Here is a 26,872-nt window from a genome sequence, read left to right as displayed (position 1 = left end):
GACATGAATAACTTGCCTGAATGAATTATATACATGTATGTTGAATGTATCCTGGATTTCTTTTTTATCAAAAAATGGACCGCATCACGGTACTGGGCAATGCTGATTGATTTTCTTACATTATACAATATCAACACAAACGGGCTACCTTACTAGCAGAATCTATTGCACAACAAGAAGGAAATACCACAGTAATATAAAAATAATAGATAAGAATATCGAATTTGAGTTGAACAGTGACATGCCTGAACTCTGCAGAAACAACACTCTATTCTGGGTACGTGTGTATCATGTATATTTCTCGCCTTTATAATAGTTCAGAATGTGCATGCAACATTCGTTTACATGTAACAGGCTGGGCACAATTCCCTTCTTTGGTAACTGTTACGTTAAAGGGGATTGTACCTCTTTCAGTAATTAAAAAAAAACATTATTTTGTAAGGGGATTTTCATCACATTTTTAAAATAATGCAAGACTTCCGTTTATTTTAATAAAAAGTGCAATGAAAAATACGATGACGTGATGTGTTTTAACTTTATTAAACCAACCTCGCTGACAAAACTTTCAGTCCTTTAGTGCTTCAAACGAAAGTATGATGAGATTTAATACTGGACGACATCGTGGGTATTCTTGCAACGGGTGACTGGATAATTTCAGAGCTTGGCTTCATGAAGGTGACATCTTTTGAACATGCATAGTAATTTAAACTCACATGCAACAGCAATCCAAAAAATTTCCTTATACAGTAATGTATTTCATTACTGAAAAGAGGAACGATAACAGTTACTAAAGTATGAAAGCCTATTAGGATCACTCTTTGGGTGAAAAAAAATTAAAAGACGTAATAACACCCTTTCAAAAGGCGTATTAACGCGTAAAAAGGCGTAATAACGTCTTTTGGAAAGGAGTAATAACGCCTATAAAGGCGTAATAATGCGAAAAAGGCGTTTTAACACGGTCTTGTCAAAAGTCATAATAACGGGCTATTAAAAAGGCTAAAAGGTTATTAATGCCTTTAAAAGGCGTTATTACGCCTCTTGTAAAGGCGTTATTACTCCTTTCCAAACGGCGTTATTACGCCTTTCTAAAAGGCGTTATTACGCCTTTCGAAAAGGCGTTATTGCCATTTTGTGCTTTTCAATAGCCGATGTTATGACTTTTGACAAGCCCGTGTTTTTGAAAGGGACAGCCTTGAAAATTTTTTTTTACAAAAAAAAAACAACAACAACAACAACAAAACAAAACAAACGAACAGGAAAAACCTCCAACCTAAGCTGCCTAAACTCGAAAATCCTTTTTTGTTGGTGGTGGTGGGGGCCGGGGATAACTAATTTTTTTTTAATGCAATTATTTCCCAGAGTTCGACCAAACTGCAGCAAAATGTGCAGGACCAAGCAGCAAATAAATGATTTTTTTTTTAAAAATATTTAAACTTCAGCAAGATTATTCTCCCCAAAAGTGGGTCGGAGGTCCCCCCCCCAACTCGTTCTTCCGACCTGTTTGAAAAGGCGTTATAGCTAAAATGGAAAGGCGTTTTTTTTTTATGTAAATATAATCATATGAATAATTGAGTCAACACTCTACTTGTGAAAATCCAGGATTTAAGCAGATGCAGCTTGGGGCTTTGCTGGTGATGTATTAAAAATTCATTTAAAATTTGAAAATCTTTTTCTTTCCTCTTTGAAAAAAGCAGGCAAACTATTTACATGGGTATAATGAGCAATTAGCCTTCAACCAAAATTGTGAAATTCATGACCCTTGGTAGAGGTGTTTGGCATCGGAGAAGGACTAAGCTGGTTTAACATTGAAATATATTAAGCATTCAAAAATCTTTCTTTTTTTCTTTTTGGATATCTAACTTCAATCTGTAAAAATTATCTTTTGAGAAATAAGCCCTATACCAAATTGTGAAATTCATATCCCGAAGGTCAACATTTCAGACCCGGAGTGGGCTTAGTTAGTCATGTATTGAAATTAAAGGCGTTAGATCTATATACATCGTCTTTTGAAAAGGCGTAATAACGTAATAATATGTTACCTGTGAATTATCAACATGTCTCTGAAATGCTATATCAGTAAACCGCTAATTATTTATCTGAGACAAAATACTGTATGCTGTATACAGGGGTCACTTTGACCAGATTTTAGAACGGAAGAGAGCTTCTGACTGTTAAAAAAATGTCTCGTTACAACCATACTGAATTCTTAAGAATTTCATCATATTCATAATTAAGTATTAAATTGTTTTATCATTAAATATTATTTTTATACACTGAACTGAAGCCGAATTCAAATCACTTCTTATTACATTCGGCAAACCTCATATTCTGAAAAAATCAAAAGTGTTGAATTAAAAGAGTAATTTGTTATTTCGGTAAGTAGACGCATTGCAAAAAAAAAAAAAAAAAAAAAAAAAAAAAAAAAAAAAAAAAAACCAAGAAAAACAAGAACCAAAAAACAAACAAACAAACAAAAACAAAAAACAAAAACAAAACAAAGGAAAAAAAAAAGTAAAAGAATTAGGATTAAAAAATTTTTTTTTAAATAATTTTTTTTAAAATTATTGCTCTAAAATTCACTGACTTGCTTAGACTTGAATATGATAAACAAATCAAACACTTGACATCATAATAAATAGACCCGTTCTGCGAAGGCTGTTCCGATTCTAAGAGAACATACATGTAAAATATATTTTTCAGTTACAGTTCTAAACATGCATTTGTTGTTTTTTATTCCTTAAGCCATAAGGCTTATCAGATCACATAATCATTAGACAATTACAAAATAAAGGATATATAAAAAGAAGAAATGTATATACATAAAACAATTTACATTCCCCATTGTGCTAGTCACAGCAATAAAAAGAGAACCCATGTACATGATGAAGGTAATGAATAATGATAAATCTCATAAATCTAAAGAAAACACGAATCGTTAACATGGCCAAAAAAAAAAAAAAAACTTGGACCCCTGGAAACCCCAGAGGTGGGATCAGGTGCGTAAAATGAGTAAGCATCTCCTGTTGACCGATCATATCAGCTGTGAACTTTCTGTATAGATGAGGTAAACGGAGTAATCTGATCATAAAATAAATCATTCTATGCAGAATTTTCACACTTATGACTCTTATAGCATTCTATTTGGTTTAGACTGTCATAAATTTCTTTAATTGTGACTGTTTGAAAATGATATATTAAATATCTGTGATAGTGACTCCATTTTAGGATGTTATCATTTTCTTTTGTATCAATTAAATCACTTAATAGAAATTTAATAAAATTTTAGTAGTTGTTTTAGTCTTTAATTGAATGTTTTGACCTAAATATATATCTGAGAAGTTTGGTTTCAAAAAAATTGTACACTCTTTAAATTGATTCGATATAACAAAACAGTTAAAGAATGAATATGAAGGAAATAGTAAATGTATGGTCCTTCTTGGCACAAATCAAATTCCCTCTTTAATTGAGTTCGCCACTATGGTTTACTTTGATTTAGTATAGATTACTGTAAAAATTAGATTAAAGTTTAGTGCGGTAATTCAAAGTTCTACATGTATAGTAGTCATCAAATAATTTTTAAAAATTCAACATTTTCCAAAGTAAGCAAAATGCGTAGTATTCCCTATAGTGAATCAAAGTATGCACTTTTACACTGAAGTAAACGAAAAGTTTTTTTCCTAGTTTTTGTTTTTGGTTATGTTTTTGTTGTGTAATACTTATTTTGCATTCGTGCATGTCATGACTTGTAAAAATATCATACAAAGGGACAGAAGAATGATTTGCAGACAGGAAAAAAAACATGCCAACATAAAACATAAAGTGTTTCTTGTGGGACTTTTTGTATTGGTAGGATTGGGACCAAACTATAAATGGGGAGCAGCCATTATTTTCTCCTTGCTTCCTGTCCTCTGTTCCTGTGTGGGTGATCCATGGCTGGATATGGATTGTCTCTCCTTTCTATATGTGTTACCTGGTTAGACAGAAAACAAGTCCAAATCCTCTAAGCTGGAGAATCATCTTAAAAACGGTAAGGGAAATTCGATAAAATTGTACACACAAACTTTCTCCGAGGAAAATTGTGGTACATATTTGTAAACTCTTTCTGCGACTTGGGTAAATTTTGTCTTTATATTTTCATTATAGCTACCCCCATTCCCCCAACCCTCTCCCGAAGAAAAAAGGAAAATAAGAAAAGATCCATTTATAATGAGTAACGTCTGGAATCAGGAGTATTTTAACTACTGACATTTTCAGATGCTGAATGTGTGGTTTCTTTTCTTTAAAGAAGATTTTTAAAGCAGCCCAATGCCAGTATAGACATGATCAAAACTAATAATCCTTCATAAATGCTTCATCTGGCATGCATAAAATATATCAGTCTTCCAAAGGGGGGTTATGTTAAAAACATGTTGGGCATGTTTATCATTTATTCCTGCACTTTCTCGAACTAAATTTTATCCGGAGTATTCAAGAAAAAGATGAATATGAAATATATAGAGAATATGACATACTAAAATCCATATCATATGTCATATCAGCCCGAGTGGCCCCATATCAGCCCGAGGGCTGATGTGACATATGATATGGATTTTAGTATGTAGTATTCTATTTATCATATATTTAAAATACTTCATATGCGAGTTCACAAAATGTCATTGAAGAATGTTTCGTGCCTGTTTATGACCTTTTTCTTTAAAATTTAATCGAGCCAATTTTAGGTAGCTGAAAAAAATAAGACCACGAATGTTATAAAAGAATTATTTTACATGTATATTTAAATAAATTCAAGTAAATTAACTTTTAAACTTTATACAAACGTTACTTGCGGTTTGATATGGATTTTTGCAGGCCTGTCCGATACGTGATAAGGATTTTCAAACCGGTCCTTGATATGATGTATTGTGACGTCACCCGTATCGCACAGTGCAGAATAGATGTATTTACTACTAAGTATATGATAAATATATTTATCATAAACTTAGTAGTGAATACACCGATTCTTAAGTATTTTAAATATAATAAATAGAATACTACATACTGAAATCCATATCATATGTCATACCAGGGCTGATATGGGGCTCGAGGGCTTATATAACATATGATATGGATTTTAGTATTTAATATTCTCTATATATTTGATTTTATTTAAATATACATGTAAAACGTAACAACTGTCCTACCACCGTCTTCTACGGTCAAACACTGCATACCAAGTCATGTTTATTTTGAGTCTTTAATGAATGCAAACATACAGAAACAATTTCAAAAGAGAAAATGAAAAGATATTCCTCTATAATTTGTGAGCGCGATTTCCATGCATTTCTATGAAATGGTTTCGCTTCAGGTATCATTCATTTATTTAGCTGTTTGGGAATTTGAATCATGGTTACATAATTACACATGATACGTACATCTTCAAAGGGAAAAAATTATCTTCTATGATGGTGCGTTAGCAATTTTGTTTAGTGTACGTACTTTTTCAAGCAAAAGTGACAATGATTGAATATGATAGGTTTATTTTTAGATCATTCTCACTGTTAACCTCTGGTGTTAATTGTTGATATATATCAGTTGCTCCTGATAATTAATATTGTATTGTTAATTGTTGATATATTGTAGTTACTCCAAACAATAAATATTGTATTGCTAATTGTAGATATATATCAGTTACCCCTGACGATTAATATTGTATTGTTAATTGTTGATATATTTCAGTTACTCCTGACAATTAATATTGTATTGTTAATTGTTGAGTGGATAGTTGAGGATGCATCTCGTTATCTGACATGGAAAACAGCTGTATTCAGCTTTACTCTGCAGACCATCACACTGGTAAAATCTTTCGACAAGTTCAGTATGCCTACAACAATAATACAGCGATTGTACCCTGATGCCAAAATACCTGTTTTGTCAAGAGCAAGTGTGTTTACATCATAAAGTATACTGAAGGGTTTCGAATCATATAATCACATAAAAAATTGCCAATTGTATTTCTAATATGAAGTAAAAACGAATGCCTATTTCTAACAAAGTCAAATTATTTACTAAGTTCCTGAAATTAAAAAAAAAGCTTATTCAATCTTTCTAAAACTGGAATCTTTAAAAAATGATATATTTTAGAGTTGTACACTATAATGTACATATCTTAACTAGTATGGAATTGTTAGTCATAATTTACAAATCTGAATACTACCGGTATGTTTATTTGATATAGCAGACTTCATAGTTTTAAATATGTGAAATATAGTTTATCAATCATATATTAGCTTCGCGATCAATAGGCCTGGGTTCAATTCTTGTTCTTGTTCAAACCTAAAACGTAAACATAGATAATGACTGTTCCTTCGCCAAGCGCCCGGCATTAAAATTGAAAGTCTCGGGTCATTCGGATGAGACCTTAAAAGCCTTGGTCCAGTGTCACGGTAAGCTTTGGCACGATAAAGACACCTCATTGTTCAAAGGCCCTGAGTACCGAGTATAGGTGTAAATTTGAAGCCTTTCGCCGGTGTATGGTGACGTCTTTAATTGAGAAAAAATTTCGAATGGGACGGCTAAATTTGAAGCCTTTCAATGATGTATGATGACGTCGCTAATTGAGAAAAAAGTCGAATGGGACTTTAAACAACATTCAATCAATTAATCAATCATACATAAAGTTGTAAACTATAATCTAGAGATGTTAAATATAGATAAATATCGTTATCTGTAGTTGAAACCTCAACACTTATTGTCTTATAGTAAGATTGATAATCCGAGTCTATCAGAAGCAAATCTATAGCTATGTTTCACTCATTTTTGTGAATCTAGCTTGCCAATTCTATTAGATATATTGTATTTATTCTCTTCAATATGAGACATTAATTTGAACATCTACATTGTGGATTCCTATACCATTGATTTTTTTGATAATCATATCTACTACATTTTTTACTCAAGAGAGTATCTGTGTATAAAAGAAGAATGGAATGAATTTTTTCTCAATTTCTATATAATAGACCTCCTTTTTTTTCTCTCTCTCTCTCTTTTAAAGATTTTGGTAGGTTTCTACATTTATATGGAGCGATGGAAGGGCTTTGTCACTTCAGGTGTTTTATTCATCTACTGGACTGTGGCCATTATAATTAATACTGTCCCACTCTACCACAGAATTCTCCTATCGGTAAGTATATATATGAATATATCAGAATAAAAAATCACCGTTTAAGAGAAAGATATGAACTGAAACCATTATTCGTGGTATAGAACTAGGAACGCAGTGTTATGATCCTACACATATGAAAAGACAATATAATGTTTACTACTGACGTGATAATTACTCGCTTTAACTCTACACGTGGTAGGTGATTTTTAATAAAGTATTTTATACTCAGTTAAATATTAAATTGAAAAATATATTTGTTTTCATAAACTGTGTATTTTTCTATTTTATCTGTGTACCCTAGCAAAAAAAAATACTATAGTTAACTATAGTTTACTATAGTTAACTATAGTAAATCAAAGTGTCAAAGTGATCACTATAGTAAATCAAAGTTTTCAAAGTGATCACTATAGTGTCAAAGTGATCACTATAGTAAATCAAAGTTTTCAAAGTGATCACTATAGTGACATAGTTACCACTATAGTCAATCAAAGTTTTCAAAGTTATCACTATAGTAAATCAAAGTTTTCACCATAGTAAATCAAAGTTTTCATAGTGATCACTATAGTAAATCAAAGTTTTAATAGTTATCACTTTAGTAAATCTAAGTGTCAAGTTATCACTATAGTAAATCAAAGTGTCAAAGTTTTCACCATAGTAAATCAAAGTTTTCATAGTGATCACTATAGTAAATCAAAGTTTTAAATCAAAGTTTTCATGGTTATCACTTTAGTAAATCAGAGTGTCAAAGTTATCACTATAGTAAATCAAAGTGTCAAAGTTATCATTATAGTAAATCAAAGTTTTCATAGTTTCAAAGTTATCACTATAGTTAACTATAGTATTTTTTTGTTAGGGTAATTTCTAGGTGTAAAGATGAATAATATTTCCACATCGAAAAATAATTCTCGGTCATTTTTTCACGTCGAACAATGACACTTTTGCCTGTAGAAAACCCTTAAGGACTAATGATCCTCTGCTCTAACTTCCACATTTTTTTTAATCTTCCTAACATTGATTTTCACCAAGAGCTATAGCATTAGATTTAAATGAAAAACGCATGAGGTATGAAGCGCTGCATAATTTTTTAGAAGTGATTTTTATGTCAGATCATGTGTAAGGGTTTGTAATTTGTAAGGGTTTGAAAACTGGATTTAAATGGGTTTTTAATTTCAAATATAATAACACAATTTGAAAAGTATAGGCAAAAGGAAATAGAAGTTGAATCCTTCCATCATATATAGGTCAGGTTTGATGAAATTGACTAATCAAAGGTCTCAATTATTGAAATTCTGATGAAGTAAACTATGACTAATATTAGGATTTTTCACTTTCACTTGAAAGTTACCTCTCTTATCTCTTAAAATCTGCATACCCTACGTGAAGAAAAATGACCCCCCCGTAGAATAATGACCCCTTGAAGATTTTACTAAAGGTCTAGTATTTTTCTTTTTGGTTAAAAAAAGATTTAAAAAATTATTAATTAAAGGCCCGTGGACCAAAATGCTCACCTGAGGTATAATTAGGTAAAATTAGGATACAGGGATGATATGTTGTCTCATTAAATCTTTCGAATAAAATGCTCTGTCTTTTATGATAAATTGACAACATTAGGTTAATCAACTTCAATCTACACTATGCGGAAATGCTTCCATTTTGATTTTACAAATGTATTTTTGTTTTTAAGAAGATTTTTTAAAAAAAATCCCTTATACTGTGAAATTACTAATCTTCGTGGGGGTTAACTTTCGTTGTTTTCGAGGTATGAAGAGACACACGAATTCATGTCCATTACGAAATGGAAAATTTCATATAAAGAGTGTTAAGAAAGCCCGTTTCAGAATGAAATACTTTTAAAAAATTCAAATTAGTGTTTAACGGAAGAAATTAATTTTCAAGTCAGACAAAATCACATGATTGTGCTTTCGATTTGTAACAAATAATTTCTAGCTGGAAGTTATAGATTTTTTTCACATGGAAATAACATATAAACATCTTTAAAATGCCCAAATGACAGAACTGTCATTTTGTGTGAAAATGTAGGATTGCTTACTTTTGTTTCTTCACATCTTATCTTGAATCATAGAAAACTGATGAGCTTAGGTAAAAGAAAAGGCAGTCACTTTTCAAAAGAATAGGACTGTCATATTGAAATTCTATACTGACTTGATAAATTTTGCATAGGTATTTGAAAGGATATTTGACTAATGTGCTCAAGATATTTCACAAATATGCTGCATCCCATAGTTTTCTGCACAGGCATCATCTGTTTCAATACCTGCCCTCCTCTTTTCGTTTCAATAAAACACAGTTTAAACCTCATCAGTAGTAAGAATAGACTCTGAACATGATATATCACAAATTTAAAATACATCTTCTCAATGTATTTCTTTTGGTGAATTAAAAAAATGTAGAATGAACTTTCTTTACAACCTTTATAAAACTTCTCAACATTTCCCAAACCAAGAAATCAAATCCCTTAATCCCTTCGAACTATTATTTTCTATAAAACTACCTGATCATTCTATTTTGTCAATGAAAGTTAGAATTTTAGAAAAGATTTACTATCATACTCAAAGCCCATCATCGAGTACACCTTTCCGTAGACAACCAGAAGAATAATGGATGGAAAAAAATAAGCACGACCTTTCCGTATGGTAGCAATGACAATGTCGATAGTGTCGGGAATCTTTCAAGTCCACAGTGTAGCAATGTGAATGTGATGGGACTTAACAATACACAGAGACGTCCGCGTAGTCATGGTCATCGGTCTTGCAATAAATCTATCATACACGATATCTCTTGGTTCCCTACTTCTGTGAAATCACTAATTTATGCGGGGTTTATTTTTCGTTGTTTTTGTGGTAAGTAGAGACCCACGAGTTTATATCCCCCACGAAATGTTAAAAGTTCGTACAACAGTACAGTGGTTCTCCTTTAACCACGTATGCAAATCCCCTCGAATTAGTAATTCTTCTATAAACCACGAAAATGCGCCCCATTGAAAATAAGTGATTTTACAGTACCTCATGGAAATAAACAGTTATGGTGCTCATTACATTTGTACCAAACTTTACTCTGTCCTTTGGGAGTTTTATAGTCTATTTGAAAAAGTCAAGGAAAGTCCATATTTGGATCCTTCTACACCAGAATACAGGCTCAGATCTGTGATTATGGATATTGCAAATAATAGGCTTTTTAAATCGTCACGTTTTACGGTAGAAAATACTGCTCAAACAATCCGTTTGTTCCATAAACTTCAATATGCTAACAAAGGAATTGACGCAATTAATATAAGTAATTTTCTTAATCACAAAAGGATCCAGTCTTGTATTCCACCATATTTCAACTTGATGGCCACATCTTGTATGTCTTAGAAGTATAGATCGACTATTGCTTCCAAACTATTTAATTACAAAAATACCTCTACATTGCCTAAATATCTAACATCTGAAACATAATCCTCAAAAGTGTTAATTTGCATTTTCACCCTAGAACTAAAGTCCTGCTGGACACGCCATTACTGTTGACGTAAACATAGTTAATAATGAGGACCTTAAATCACTTATTTTAAAGTGCCAAAATTTAGGGAACCACGATCTTTCAACTGGTATCATAATTTCATAAATATCATGAGTTCTATGGAAGATTACGCCAGGCGATGGCCAAACATAGAAAAGGCCTTGACACTTTATCAGAATGGATTAAAAGTATCAGATGGATGTTAAATTCTCGCATTAAGTGATCGAGGGGTGATATGAAAACTATCTACTAGTATCCTTCAGAAGTCAAAAAAGAATAAGGTAGTTAACGCCATCAGTATTTACTTGTTCCAGCTGACAAAGCAGGTAACAACATTGTCTTTGTTTGTAAGGCTCATTATTACATTTGTATTTTAGAAGAACTGGGATTTAATTCTGTTACCCGTAATCCAACTTATACCCATAGCTCCCTTTCTAAGGAGGAAATTCTTCAAAATTAAATGTCGGTTTTTAAATATTTTCAATGTCTCAAACAATCAAAATGAATTCGAATTACTATACCTATACTGGATTCCTAAATTTCATATAAATCCTTACAAACTAGATACACAGCAGGTTCCAGTAAATGTTCTACCAAGCCTTTTTTACCCCTCAGTAAAATATTAACAGCAATGAAGGAGAAACATCAGGAATTCTGTACAACAATATATAAGAGAAGTGGTGTAAATCAGATACGGATACTTGAAAACTCCAAGGACCTTTTAGAAAATTTGAAATCACAAAATTTTAACAAAATCAATGACATCAAAATTTCAACACTTTCTACAATCATTCCCCCACGATAAATTAAAGTCCAGGCTTTTTGATATCTTAGACAGCTACTTTTTTTCAATAAAGTGGAACTTGTAAATTTACAATCCTTGTCATTGGTCATTTGCAAAATTATTTTGTTGAAAAATATTTTGATTGTACTCACAAGTACAAAGAACGCAGCTATGTTACAATGCGAAATGTAATAACAACGCAAAATGTAATAAACTGGGATTACTACATTTTGCGTTATTACATTTTGCGTCTAGATCAACGCAAAATGTAATAACGCAAAATGTAATAACACGATTTTTGGATTTTTACATTTTGCGTTATTACATTACATATTGCATTTGGATTAACACGAAATGTGATAATGCACTTTTTGGTTGTTACATTTTGCGTTACTTAATTTTTGCGTTTAAGACAACGCAAAATGTAATAAAACAAAATGTAATAAAACAAAATATTATTATTTTTTTGTATTGTGTTCAACGCGAAACATCACAAAATTGATTGAAACATATAACAATGGGGAAACTCACTTCACTAAATAGACAGACATATCTATGACCATGAGACAATGTTTAACGTTTCGGCTTTTACGGACATAACTAGGTGTAATTGTTTATTTTTTTAAACACTGTTTCTAACATTTTTATTGAATACTTATAAAACATTAACATAACTTTGATTGACATTTCTATTTATAAATCAGTCTGTATTATATATCCATCACTGACATTCTTAATTACCAAAGATTGACCATGGGTCCATTAAAAACTCTTGATATGCATGTGTGTGTGTTTTGCGAGAAGAAACGGGGGTAGGGGTTACTCGTATGTTGATCATTGTATTTTTATGCACATGCAGAAACTCTCCATTTTATTGTTGAAGAGAGAGAGAGAGAGAGAGAGAGAGAGAGAGAGAGAGAGAGAGAGAGAGAGAGAGAGAATTTTATTTTTGCTGGTTTGCAATGCACATGATTTGTAAAACAGTATGAAATCTTAATTGTCAAGAAACCTCCTTCCCGCTATATTTACACCTGCCAGTAAAAATAGATTTCTTTTCTTAATTTCAAGCATGTGCCTATCAAAAAGCAAAAGCAAACTGATACACTGATCAACGAAATAACTCCCCATACACACACATACGTGAGCACGCACGTTTCTAATTTGCAATACCTATGATTTGGATATCAACTGATTTTAAATGGCTAATGAAATCAATATACATGTATGATGAAATCAGATCTAATGAAAGAATTAGCATATGTTTATTTTTCCTTTTCTTTTATTTTTTCCATTTATTTTCTTCATCCACTACTCAATTGAAAATTTTTCTCAACCTGACTGACTTAAAGTGTGTTATTACATTTTGCGTTGTTGCATTTTGCTTAATCTCGACGTAAAATGTAACAACGCAAAATGCAATAATTCGATAATCGTGTTATTACATTTTGCGTTATTACATTTTGCGTTGATCTCGACGCAAAATGTAATAACGCAAAATGCAATAATCCCGGTTTATTACATTTTGCGTTGTTATTACATTTCGCGTTGTAACACAGCTATGTTAAGACTGTCCGAAGGATTAATATGCATTAGATATGTACATTTTTATTTTGAGCTATGTTGTGATTTCAATTTGTAATCTATGTATACATGCACAGTTAAGTTGTAAAGAGAGTTGAATAAGGTATTATAAAAAAAAGCATTTTGTGATGTCACATAACTGTGTTGATCACGTGACGGACACTTTTAAATTTTCTTAAATTGCACAAATATCGCATCGGCACAAGTGAAAAACAAAATTATTGTGAACAGCTTGTTACATAAATCAATTAAACGTATCCTTGAGTATATATAAAGTGCTGGAGGCAAGTATGAATTTGATTTCTTAAAAAAAAATATTTCACGAGAAATTAAACTTACCCACATACAAGGGGGCATTTTCCACTCGTCATCCCAATTTATACAAAATGGAATAAATTACAAACAATACCTCAGCAAAATTCAGTCAAAGGACATATTTCTCTAGTAGATTCTTACAGAATATCTTCAATTAATCCTTATTATTCACTTGTGCCCGTCGAGGTGGGATCAGGTGTCATGGAGGTGGGATCAGGTGTCATGGAGGATAAACGATACTTTGATATTCTTGTTTCATCAATTTATTTTGTCATTAATTAGCCTCGTTTTTAAAATTGTTCGTACGTAAATCACTCAAGTAAGGGACATATGCCAGTAATAATGGTATATTGCTATATTGATAAGGGACGATGAAGATAGAAAAGTTGAAGTCATCACGTTTAACATAAAGTTTTGTTAACGTTGTAAGGTTACCATTAACGTCTTTTTCTAAGTAATATAGATAATATGAATCAGATGTGTCAGACTTTGTGGGTTTTTTATTTCGAGTTCAAACGGATATATCGAATCAGTGTATGAGTGAAAATGAATATTGGTAATTGATTAATCGTCGCCGACATATCTGAATGTTGAGTTGATCGCCATCATAATTGAAAGCTTCAGTTTTTGCAACAACCGCCTCTACCCCTTCACCACCCAATTTATTTACCTCTCATTTTTATTTGAATTTTGTACAATGCATGTACATTGCTACACGTGTTAATGCTCATTTTCGCTCTAATTTTTTACAATTATGAATTGTAAGATTTATTGTTAGTTATTGTATGTTAGCTTTTAATTTATATTGGCTGAGATTTCTATTATATGACTAATCGTCATGTTCTCTAATTGAATCTAGTCAGATTGTTTGCTTGACTTTATATCCCAACCAATTTAATATTTGTATTGTTTTATATTTTGTCTGTTTTCGTTATTTATTTGATTAAATGAAATTTCACTCATATAATATTGTTTCTCTTATTAGTTACCTACCGGTGAAACCGGAGGGGACTATAGTTTTTTTTTAATAACATATGTGATTTAGCAAAAACGAGCTGCGAATTGCCAGTTTTTGATTTGAGTTGTACATAGCAAAAAATATGTGGATATAAATATATTTTCTAAAACACTTAATTCATTCTGACAAAGTGTTTATGTTTCATCCTAAATATTTACCCCCAACGTCTGGCATAATCATTGACAGAATTCATAATAGAAATGAAGTTTTGTCGCCAATTGAAGGATCGGGGCTCCCTGCATTAAGGACCATTAAATTTGATAGCTTTTAGGTCGTCACTTTCAGCTATATGAACATCACCGGTAATGAAGTTTCCAGCTGGACTGCAGTTAAAGGAATAAAAAGAGGAAGAACACTTAAGAGGATTTTGTTTAGCATTTTCAATAATTAGGCTCTCTAAGGTGTGTTTATCAATGAAAAGTTTGGAAGCAACAATTTGGGAATATCTTTAGGAAATACAGTGTGTAGACTTCAACTTGAAATATGGTGGAATGCAAGACAGAACTTTTTTATGATTAAGAATGTTACTTATGTCCAAAGCATCTATTCCTTTGTTGGCAATTTAAGTTTAAGGAACCGACGGATTGCATGAAAATTATTATTATCCGACACAAGTAGGGGCTTAAAGAGTCTGTGCTGGGCAACATCCCTGATCACAAACACTAAATTGTATTCTGCAGGTAAAGAATCCAATGGACTTGCTCAAGCTTCTTCAAAAAGTCAATAAAATAATTCAAGGGAACTGAGTTAAGTGCGAATATGGTGAAGGCCAATTAATTGCTTATTGACGTAAGGAAAAAGTGAATCAAAAAGAGACATCATGTATCTTTAGTCTATGGTATGATGGATGTCAATGACTACGCGTACATCTAGATGTATTGTTTAAAAGTCCCATCACGTTCACACTGGCGATTTGAGGGCTTCAAAGATTTTCTACATTATTTATGTGGTTGTTTCAACGATACGGATATGTCATGTCTATATAGTTTGCTGATCCAGTATATTCTACTCGTCGTTTACGAAAAGGAGTACTTAAAATGAGACTTTTAGTTGCTTGATAATTGTTTTCCAAAATTCTTAACGCAGTGAAAAGGGTTGGTCAGGTGAATGTATTCTCAATGTGTGAACATTGCACTGATTCTGATCAAAATGCTTACCATTACTTTTTTTTACGTGAAAATATACGACTTCTGCAGATGCCCTTTTTGAGCTATACTCAATATTGAAAATTTTGAATATCTCTCAGAACTTGAATTATTATTATTATATTGTAGTCCTAATCATGTAGTTAATATCAATATTGAGAAACATGTATTTGAAGCAGTAAATACATTTATAGGAACATCGAAACGATTTGTTTATGTAACTTTGTCAATATTTCCAAAGCATTTTTCTGTTATTTTCATGTTTTCTTTCTCGTTTATTTTTTGAAAATCTTACTTTGTGTTTTTTTAATATTCAAACTTTGATGTGGGGGGAGAGAGAAAGTAGGTTGTATCTGACGCCCAATCTCAATCCCATTTACTTTTGTAAATATAAGTGTCAGTTAAAATCTCACACTCTTTCTCCCTCCATCCATCCATCCAAGTTTCCGTGTTGCTTACCTTGCTTAAATTTTTCTATGGAATTTGTATTAGAGTAAGTTTTCAGTTTTTCCTCCGTTATTTCCAGGAATATTCTGGAAGTACTCTATCATTGGCCTTGTTTTCTACTATCTATGGAATACAGTGGATGCAATGGATTTTGTCCTGTTTTGCTGAAATTCAAAAATCCAATGACAAGGTAACATATTTATGACTTGGATTATAAATGGAAGCAATTCTTTTTTTCAAAAAGTACAATACTTAACCATTGTTTGAAAAACGAAGTCTTCAATCTTATTTGTTGATAAAGTGAACCCAAAAGCTTCTTGTTCTAAAATAGATCAATTGAAAAAGCGATACTTAAAAATACTTTTTTACGTATTGTTTTTCAATCGAATTGAAATTATACATGTATTGAAAACACTGATTTAATTTTTTAAATACATCAAGCGTGATTAAGATCTCTATATTAGCCTTAATCTTAATTTTTTCCCTAATACATTTGTAAATTTGTTTAAAATTCTATGAAACTCTATTTGTGCTTTTGAAATGAAACAACTTCGAATCAAAAAATTGAAATGAATACTACTACTAAATAAAATTAATTTTTAGTAATTTGCATGTCTTATGTTCTTTTTCATCACATATATAGAATCTTTCAATTTCCCTTTTCTCTAAACCATACAATCACTTTATCATTCATCTTCTAGCAATAGAAATATTTATATCAATAAAATATATTTTAAAAGTCAAATTGCCGCTTGACGTTTCAAAAGTATTTGAATTTGAATTAGCTGAAATGTGATAATAAATAGATATATGCAAATAAAAAAAAAACATGTTTAAGACTTTCAACCACTCATGAAGATCAAATCGCCTCTAATGAATGATAGAAACCAATTATCATATGCTCTCATATCAAAAACTAAAAAAAAAGTATATGTATAATGATTAAATAGAGGATATCAAAAAGTAACTAAGAATGAAGTTTGAAAAGCAATCTCTTTAAATATTTGAGCTTACCAGTATACTATTTTAATAAAATAAATTTCTCTAATAAATCCGCCTCTGTTATATATTACCTATTGAAAAAATAATGTGTAATTCCTTATTTATGATATTAATGATATTTCCATAAAACAATGGGTGTATTTTATTTGGTTCATCAAGTACATAAACCAAATAAATGCCGGACAGCGGCATCTCCACGTTAGTACACCACTGTGTTTATTATATTCTAATAAACTGCTGATTTCCAATTTTTCAGGGGAATAGTCCATTTTCTAAATCTTCCTTTCCGGTCAGGCTATTTTTTTCCTGGACCTTTTGGTAGGTACCAAAGTGGACACAATTATTTTAAAAATAAAAAGCATTTATTAAGCTGAACTCTCTGTAACATTCATATCAGGGTTGGCAAAAAACCGGGAAATACACAAATTTTTCAGGACGGTGGGAAATACTGGTAAATACCGGGAATTACTGGTATTTTCCGGGAAATACTGGGAAATAAGAAATAGCTACATACTTCATAATTTTAATTATATATGTGGGGGGTATTACACCTTATTGGCTAAGATATCTACCTGGTAACACTGTCTCTGATTTTAAAATTTCTGGTGTCCAAGTAATTTATTTAATATAATCAAAACACACTGAATATAGTCATATACCAGTCATGAGTGTCATATGTTTTATTTGTTTCATGTTTGAGTCAGATGTAGTCTATAAACTTCCATGAAATGAACCCAAAGATCCCTATTAAGTTTTTATGTACATGTAACTAAAGAAGGATATAAGAAAATTGTTAAATGTAGAGAGTGGTGTAAATATCAAACCTAAGAAAGGCTTTTCAGTTCTTCTCTAGGTAATTATATCTCAAAACAGGAGCACAAAACTGTCCAGAGCAATTTGTTAAAACAACATGATAATAATTGATTATAATAACTACAGTGTTTTTAGAAGGATTAAAACAAGTGTGTTTTGTTCTTGAATTTATAATTAATATTAAATAATTTTACAAAACTGAAAAGAAACTATAATTGGAAAACTTTTGTTTTGTTTTTTAATATACAGCCAAGGAAATGTGTACAGCTTCAGAATGCTTAAGAGAGGAAGACCTGGAGTCTGAATAATTATGTTAAATTGCCGTTTGAGACATATTCAACATCATTCATCATGCGTTTTTATATTTATTTTATTTCTGAATTTGGTATAAAATTGAATGAATTAAAGAAATAAAAAGTTTAACAATGTAGTATTTCCCAGTATTTCCCAAGATTTCCCAGTTTTGAGAAAATTTGTAGTATTTCCCGGGACGGGAATTACCGGTATTTACCACTGGTAATTCCCACCACTGGTATTTCCCGGCCAACCCTGATTCATATCTGCACATTCGTATTCAATGATCAGGATGCAATGACTCTAGACTAGCACCTAGAATTTACCTCAAGGCAAAGAATAAAGAAATACAGTGTATAACTACATATCTGGATGGTAATTTCAATATGATTTTTCTATTACACCTAAATAGGGTTTTAATCAAAGGATACAGAAGAACTTTAACACAAGACGATGTTTATCCCTTAGATTCTAATGATAGAGCTGATTACCTGTTTACTAAATATTCAAAATGCCGGAAACGCTCAGAAAATAACAGACGGAAGCGGTAAGTTTGCGCGCAAACATCTTTTGATTATCTCAAGAATTTATATATACACATATCAAAAATCATTCATGAAGATTTAATTATTGTTTGAATTCTTGAGCAGTATCAAAACTAGAGATAAACCGCCTACAGACCCACAAGAAGAGGCGGGAGAGTCCCTTCTTACTGAGTTTGGACATACTCACCAATCCGATCCCAGTTGTTCTCATCATTCTCTTTTGACCATCCTATTTAAAATTTTTGGATGGGAATACCTAAAATTCCATCTACTTACCACATTACTACTTACAACTAGATTTACCAATCCTCAATTACTCAGGTGAGAATTATAAAATTATTCGATTTACTGGATTTTATATTGAGATTCCCTGACAATGAATGAATCTACATAATATTCTACACACTCATGCTATACATGTCTATTTTCGACAATCTCTCTCTCTCTCTCTCTCTCTCTCTCTCTCTCTCTCTCTCTCTCTCTCTGTGTATGTGTGTCCTTGGTAACTGTATTATTTGAAATATTACAACTTAAATTAATTTTTTCTGCAGTGATTCCAACTGTTGATTTCCGTTGATTACCAAACAAAGAAAACATTGTATTGTTTAAATGAAGCCATTTTCAAAAGCTTGAAAATAGCTTTGTATTTCTCATCCATGCATAATGTGAAACATAATACCTGATTTACCGTTTGGACAAATTTAAAGAAACGGTGTTGGAATTATGTTAATTAAGGGATTAAATTAGCTGCATAAAAGTGATTCTATTTCCTTATATGTTTTGCTTTCAGCTTACTTCTTGAGTTTCTAGCAGAACCTGGGAGACACCAGCTATGGTGGGGTTATATGCTGGCGGTATCACTTTTTGTAGTATCAGTTACAGAGGTTTTGATTTACTCTCATTCTGTGTACACGGCCTGGAACCTTGGAAAAAGAGTTGGTGCTACACTCATGACTGCACTGTATAAAAAGGTGATAAAACAGATTATAAACATACAAACACACTTGCAGGTTTATACTTCCACATATCATTTCTCAAATGAGAAAATGCGAAAGCTAACTTTACTTTCTAAGCTGATAACGTACTAAAATTGGAAGGCGGTTATATTTTTTCTATGGGTATCATTGTGTATATTTGTTGCCTTAAAATGGTACTAAAAGTATTTTATTCGAGTCTTCGATATATATCGAGTATATTTTTTTACATCTGGGTACTGAGTTATTATAAACAATGCACTTTCTTACGAAACTTTTTAAACCGCGATGTTTCCGTGGATGTGAACAGATTAAACATCATTTGCTGAAAATATTGTAAAGAAACCGAGATTATTACTTAATCAGTGAATCGTGGGCCGCTGTTGGTTTCTGGTAACTGGTCAAGGTTGAAATGGTTGTCCACAAAATTTATATAAAATCGGAATAACTACCAATTTTTGGTCCACTAAATAATTGGCGAAATGACCAAATTTTAGTTCACTATAATATCTGCACTAGAACCTTGATGAATAACACGTTGTAAAGTTTATGATATTTATTAAGATGATCAAATGGTTCAGTTATAAGCACAATGATGATAAACTTGGTTGGAACAACGTTATTTGGTTAATACAAAGATGACGAACCAATGGTCAATCCAGGACGTTTCTACTCTAAATGACTCTTAACTAATGATTTCGTATACATAGACTTAGTACTGTTTGTATATACCACTGTTTTACACCCGAAGTATAGGGAGTCGCTACCCACTGCAGACTGACTTCCAAACACAAAACAGCTGTCTTTTATAGACAAAAGTTGTTATGATGACGTATAAACGCCAGATACCAATAACGTCACAATCAATATCTAATTTGTAAGTTAGCGGGATTTAACCACTAAAATTGCTTATAACGTTGTACCTATCAGAGGCGGGTCCAGCAATTTTGAAAAGGGGGGTTCCAGACTTAGGAAATGAAGTACAGCACACTTAATCGATGAAAACATGATATATAAATATATAACACGGTCGAAATATTTCAAAAGGTGTTTGAAAGTTTTTTATTATATATATATATATATATATATATATATATATATATATATATATATATATATATATATATATATATATATATATATATATATATATATATATATATATATATATATTTACATTTGCAAATGTTTCTTTAATATAACACTATTAAAAACAGCGCGTATCTATATCCGTATAAACACGGGTTCCTCGCGTCATAAACGTTCGACGTAATTTCTCAGTGACGTCATAAAGGGTCGACGCGCAATCAGTAAATCAAACACGTGCTGTTGGGTTGGAAAAATAAAATGTTTCACGCGTTAAAGATTTTAATCAGGCAAATGTAAGATATGAATAAGTCACAAATGTAAATATAAGTAATAAGGTATCATTTTAAAACATCTATAGGGCTATAAATACGGGTTGGTACGAGATCAAATTTACCATAAAGCCCTTCGGGCTTTATGGAATTTGATCTCGTGACCAACCCGTATTTATATCGCGATAGATGTTTAAAATTGATACCTTATTTCTTAAATATTCAATGTATATACTCTTTTATTCCTCAAGTAACAAAGACTTTTTAAACATTTTCCGAGGGTAACATTCAACAAACATTTTCAATATCTCATCAATGTCAATTTCAATGTCAGAATGATTGTGCATTAAAGCAAGTCCCGCCAACCTTTCTTCCCCCATTGTTGAGCGAAGATAAGGTGTTGTTCAACGTAATGCCGAAAATGACCGTTTTGCCTCGCAGCTAGTTATAGGGAGAACACACAATAAACTTAAAAGTGTTTGAATATTTGGGAAAACGTCAAAATCAACTGTGGTAAGACAGTTCTTAACATAAGAGAGTTTGTCCTGAACCTCTATGGAAGAGTCTTTACCCCATCTCTGTTGATTTTTCGATGAAATCCTGGCCTACGATTGGTTGAAGTCTGTCACGTGAAGGGGGTGTATTACTTATACCTAGTCGCTTGAAAATCAATACATGGTCGATACGGAGTTATCGTTCTTTTGAAACGTTCGAACAATTCGAGTTCACGCGATTTGCCGAGTGTCTGTTGACAATGTTACAGTTAACTAATATAAGTAACGAAGATGGAACCTTTTTCTCCCTTTACTGAAAGTCTTCAAAACTGTCAGTACGTTATTACAGCACGAAACACTCGCAAAACAACATTACGTCACACAACGTGACGTTTTTATGGGCATTGTATGAGTGATGAAACATCATATATAGTGAGAAAAACAATTTTACAAACCACAGACAATGCATAAATAGTTTATCGGTGGGGTAAATTCGTTACATAGTTTTTTAGTGAGAGGGTACGGGAAGATACCTGGTTAGTAAATTCCATACCTGGCTCGGCTTCGCCTCGCCAGGTATGAAATTTACTAACCAGGTATCATCCCGTACCCTCTCACTAAAAAACTATGTAACTAATAATCAATCTTTTCTCCATGTCAGGAGTTCGTTTCTGCGGCACGACGGACTCGGCAAATCATATTCCCAAAACGAGAGCTTTTCTGTCAATTCGTCAATATCAGTCATTATAATTTGCTTAGGCAACAACCACAATAGCGAGAGAGTTACTGTGTTCTCTTTCGCAAATCGAAGAGAAGTTCACTGTTGAGGTGATCACAGAATGGAATTGCTAGGTTGCGTTTGCAATATTCCTCAGGGTCAGTACTAGCAACATTACCTCGAGGTGTTTGACGACCGGTAGTGCGAGGCATTATTAACTGGGCACCTATCGTATTGGCTAGAGATTCTGCCTCTTTATACCAAAACCCAAACCCCTTGTCTATATTTTTTCTTAGGTCTTGAATGTTTGAAATGCATGTATCAATAAGCATAATGGCAGACAATATGTCAAGATCACGCTTCTGAAGTTTTACTGCTAAGGGTTTGATTATGTCCAACACATTTTTTGCTATAAAGAATGCCATAATAAACACGGATGACAGCAATTTACTCAGGAGCCCCTGGGCTTTGATTCTTGATTCCCTGTCCCAGTTAGAAATTTCAAAGTCAACACTAGTCGAATCGGTAATTGCAGAGAGTGATAAGACAACTGATTCGTAGAGGTCTAGAAATGTTTCAAAGTATGTATGCCTTTCGACCCAACGTGTTTTACACATTCCCTTTAGTTTCTGCACCCTTGAATTTGGAAGCTGATTTTCAATGACTGTTTCTAGAAGACGCTGGCGCTTGGGAGAATTTCGAAAAAGCAGATATGTTTCGTTGATACTGTCGATTAAATTTCTAATTTGGGGGAGCTTCCTCGAAGGGGCAATACTCAAATATAAAACATGACTATTGCAATGTACATAGATAGCTCTTGGTGACAAGTTTCTCACACGTTTCTGTACGCCAACTCTTTCTGATGATATAGCAGATGCTCCATCATAACACTGCCCTCTACATTTACTAATGTCGATACCATTGCCACTCAGAGATTTCAAAAGCGTGTCTGCTATTTTTTCCCCACTGATTCCGTCTAGATGAAGAAAAAAAATCCTTTATTTCTAAGTAGGGTTCAGAGGATACAAATCTTAAGCAAAGAGAAAGGATCTCTTTATTTGAAGAGTCTTTAACTTCATCAGCAATTAGACTGTAAAACGAATCGAAGTGTTCGTCCCTAACTTTAAAGTTTTTGTTAAACGATTTCTGATAAACATACCAATTATAGATATCAGTTGATTCTGTATATTGCGCGTTTTTATGACCCTCCAAAAGATGGCGCTTGAGAAGGTCATCATTTTCAGCTAACAATAATAAAATAGCATGAAAATTTCCCTTTTTCCAGTAGTAGATGTGCTGTCATCCCTGTGACCTCTTAGTGCAATATTCTGCTTCCCACAAAGTAAAACAACACTAATAATACGTCTAAGAACATGTCCATTTCTCTTATAATGAAATATATGGAGATAACGAACAGTATTCAAGCTCAAAAGTCCATTATACAATACAAAATAGGAGCAGAGCAAACACGGACCTCCAAACATCAGAGGTGGGATCAGGTGCCATGGAGGAGTGAGCATCCCCTGCCGACGGGTCACACCCGCCGTGTGCTCCTTGTCATGATCGGGAAATAACGGAAAAATCCGTCGACAATTCAGTGTGTAAATAATGGCCTAACAATTAGTATGAAAAACGTCAGTCAGCATTTGACTCAATGATAAATTGTATTTGCTGACAAGGTCATTGTATCGACCATAGAACTTACAAAATGATGACTTTAAACGAGACAGCTGATATTCTTGTTCCATCAACTTATTTGTCAATAATTTACCTCGTTTTAGAAATTGTACATACGTAGAGCATGCTCTTGCGTATCGAATCAACTGAGAGATATATACCCCGTATGCAGGTGATGAAGGTATATTGCTGCATAAGTAAGGGAAGTTGACGATTGAAAAGTTAAAGTCATCACGTTTATCATAAAGCTTGGTTGTTAGATTACCATTAACGTCTTTTTCAAGTAAAATATCCAAATATGAAACAGATGTGTCAGACTTTGTGGTATCTTTTATCTCAAGCTCACCAGGATATATCGTATCGACATAAGAATGAAAATAGCCATTGTTAATTGACAATACGTCGTCGATATATCTAAATGTCGAGTTGAACGCCACAGCAAGTGTTTTCTTCTTTTCACGTACAAGATTTTGGACAAATTCTACTTCATATGAATACAAAAAAGGTCTGCTAATAACGGGGCGCAATTGGTACCCATAGGGATTCCAATAGATTGTTGGAAGACCTGGTCTCCAAAAACCACATAGATATTGTCAATCAGAAACTCAAGCATCTTTTTAATGTCAACTTCAGAGTACTTGTATGTACAATCAGAATGTTTTTTAACAAAATAATTTTGCAAATGACCAATGACAAGGTAAGTATATTTACGAGTTCCATTTTTATTGAAAAAGCAGCTGTCAATGATGTCAAAAAGCCTGGACTTTAATTTATCGTGGGGAATGGTTGTGTACAAAGTTGAAAAGTCGTAAGTTTGTAAGCTGTTGATTTTGGTAAAATTTTGTGATTTCAAATTTTCCAAAAGTTCCTTGGAATTTTTAAGTATCCACATCTGATTTACACCACTTCTCGAATATATTGTTGCACAGTACTCTTGAAGTTTCTCCTTCACCACTGTTAATATCTTAGTGAGGAGTAAAGATAGAGGCTTGGTTGAACATTTACTGGAACCCGCTATGTATCTTTGTTTGTAAGGATTTTTATGAAGTTTCGGAATCCAATATAAATATGGTAATTCGAATTCATTTTGGTTGTTTGGAATATTAAAAATATTCAAAACTGACATATGATTTTGAAGAATTTCTTCCTTAGAAAGGGAACTATGAGTATAAGTTGGATTACCACTTGTAGAATTAAATCCAAGTTCCTCTAAAATACATTTAATATAATGAGCCTGACAAACAAAGACAATGTTGTTACTTGCTTTGTCAGCAGGGACCAGTACGTACTGATCATGTAATCTATCTAATTCTTTTTTCATTTCTGGATTATTGAATACAGAAGGATAGATGGTTTTCATATTGCTTCTCAATCTTTTAATGCGCGATTTTAACATACATCTGATACATTTAATCCATTCTGACAAAGTGTCAAGGTCTTCTTTTTCATGTCTGGCCCATCGCCTGGCGTAGTCCTCTACAGAATCCATAATATTTATGAAATTCTTACGCCAGTTGAAGGATCTGGGTTCCCTAAATTTAGGACCTTTTAAAATTAGTGATCTAAGATCCTCATTATTAACTATATTTACGTCACCAGTAATAATGTGTCCAGCAGGACTATAGTTATAGGGCGAAGAAGAACATGAACACGATGGAGGATTATGTTTCAGATATTCGATATCCAGGCCCTGTAAAGTTTTCTTGTAATTAAAAAGTTTGGAAGCAATAGTCGATGTATATTTGTAGGAAATACAAGGTGTAGTCTTTAACTTGAAATATGGTGGAATACAAGACTGGACCCTTTTGTGATTAAGGATATTACTTATATTAACCGCGTCAATTCCTTTGTTGGCATATTGAAGTTTAAAGAAAAAACGGGTTGTTTTAGCTGCATTTTCTTCAGTAAAACGCGGGGGTTTAAAAAGCCTATGATTGGCAATATCCATAACTACAGATCCGAGCCTATATTCTGGTGTCGAGGAATCAAAAAATAGACTTTCCTTGACCTTTTCAAGAAGACTATTTAAAAGTTTCAAAGGGACAGAGTAAAGTTTGGTGCGAATATGATGTAACCCTAACTGTTGATTTACGTAAGGTAGTAATGAATCAAAAGAGACATCGTGTATTAAAGGTTTATTGTAAGACCGATGCCCATGACTACGCTTACGTCTTTATGTATGGTTAAAAAGTCCCATCACATTTACATTGTTACACTGTGGACTGGAAAGATTTCCAACACTATCGACATTGTCATTACATCCATAGGGAAAGGCTGTCCCTAGCTTTCTTATCCAAAATTCTTCTCGTTGTCTACGGAAAGGTGTACTCAGTGATGGACTGTTTGTGTGGTGGTAAATCTTTTCCAGAATTCTAGCTTTCATTGACAAAATAGAATGATCAGGTAAATTAAAATGTTTGTATAAAAGTTGCTGACCCCCATTATTTATCTGAAATCTATGACCTGATGTTCTTTTATTGAGTGATCCCTTGGTTTCACCAACATAAACAAGTCCACAAAGATTACATTCTATTCCGTAGACAACATTAGAAGATTTGCAATTCAGATTTTCCCAAGTTTTGGTACAGAAGCTCTGTCCAGTAAGATTACTGGTGAAAGAAGTGTTAGTTATCAAAATGTCACAGGTTTTACAGTTTCATTTCATTTGCCTCGGAAAGTTTATATCGAATATTCTCCTTTGGATTTTGAATATTTTGACCAAAGAGATTTCCTTTGACAACAGATTTTTTATGATATTCGCATCTTGCGTGATTTTCAAGAACTCCGTCTTTGCCTACAGCTTTGGTCAAGTTAACGAAAGGTCTAGATACAAGAACAACGTTTTTATACGACCTGTTTGTGATGGAAACAGGATGCAATATTTGCAAAACCCGCTACCCAAATGGGACTGTAAACTATCCATGGGTATTTCGTTAACCATGACGTTTGGAAAGTCAGCGTTTATTGCTTTTTTATTTTTTCCCTCAATTACAGTTTGCATGGAAAATTGTGTAAAATTTTCATCAGGACGGAAATGATGTTTTAAA

The 26,872-nt window shown here is 32.6% G+C and overlaps 1 protein-coding gene across 1 annotated transcript in view; it reads left to right on the top strand.

The window, feature by feature from the left end:
* The first annotated feature begins 241 nt into the window (after window positions 1–241).
* LOC133197010 (multidrug resistance-associated protein 1-like) overlaps window positions 242–26,872 on the top strand; it is a 52,089-nt gene continuing 25,458 nt past the window's right edge. The window contains exons 1-9 of the mRNA XM_061332850.1: window positions 242–277; window positions 3,851–4,027; window positions 5,716–5,832; window positions 7,031–7,159; window positions 16,030–16,140; window positions 17,209–17,270; window positions 18,472–18,606; window positions 18,710–18,925; window positions 19,395–19,575. Of these exons, the coding sequence (XP_061188834.1) occupies window positions 242–277; window positions 3,851–4,027; window positions 5,716–5,832; window positions 7,031–7,159; window positions 16,030–16,140; window positions 17,209–17,270; window positions 18,472–18,606; window positions 18,710–18,925; window positions 19,395–19,575 (1,164 nt within the window). The remainder of the gene's footprint in view (window positions 278–3,850; window positions 4,028–5,715; window positions 5,833–7,030; window positions 7,160–16,029; window positions 16,141–17,208; window positions 17,271–18,471; window positions 18,607–18,709; window positions 18,926–19,394; window positions 19,576–26,872) is intronic.

Source organism: Saccostrea echinata, unplaced genomic scaffold (genome assembly GCF_033153115.1).
Source record: "Saccostrea echinata isolate AGI-Se365-2 ecotype Australia unplaced genomic scaffold, CSIRO_AGI_Sech_v1 ptg000030l, whole genome shotgun sequence".
Lineage (NCBI taxonomy): Eukaryota > Metazoa > Mollusca > Bivalvia > Ostreida > Ostreidae > Saccostrea > Saccostrea echinata.
Note: the sequence above shows the minus strand (reverse complement) of the source record. Positions and strands in the feature narration are given on the sequence as shown.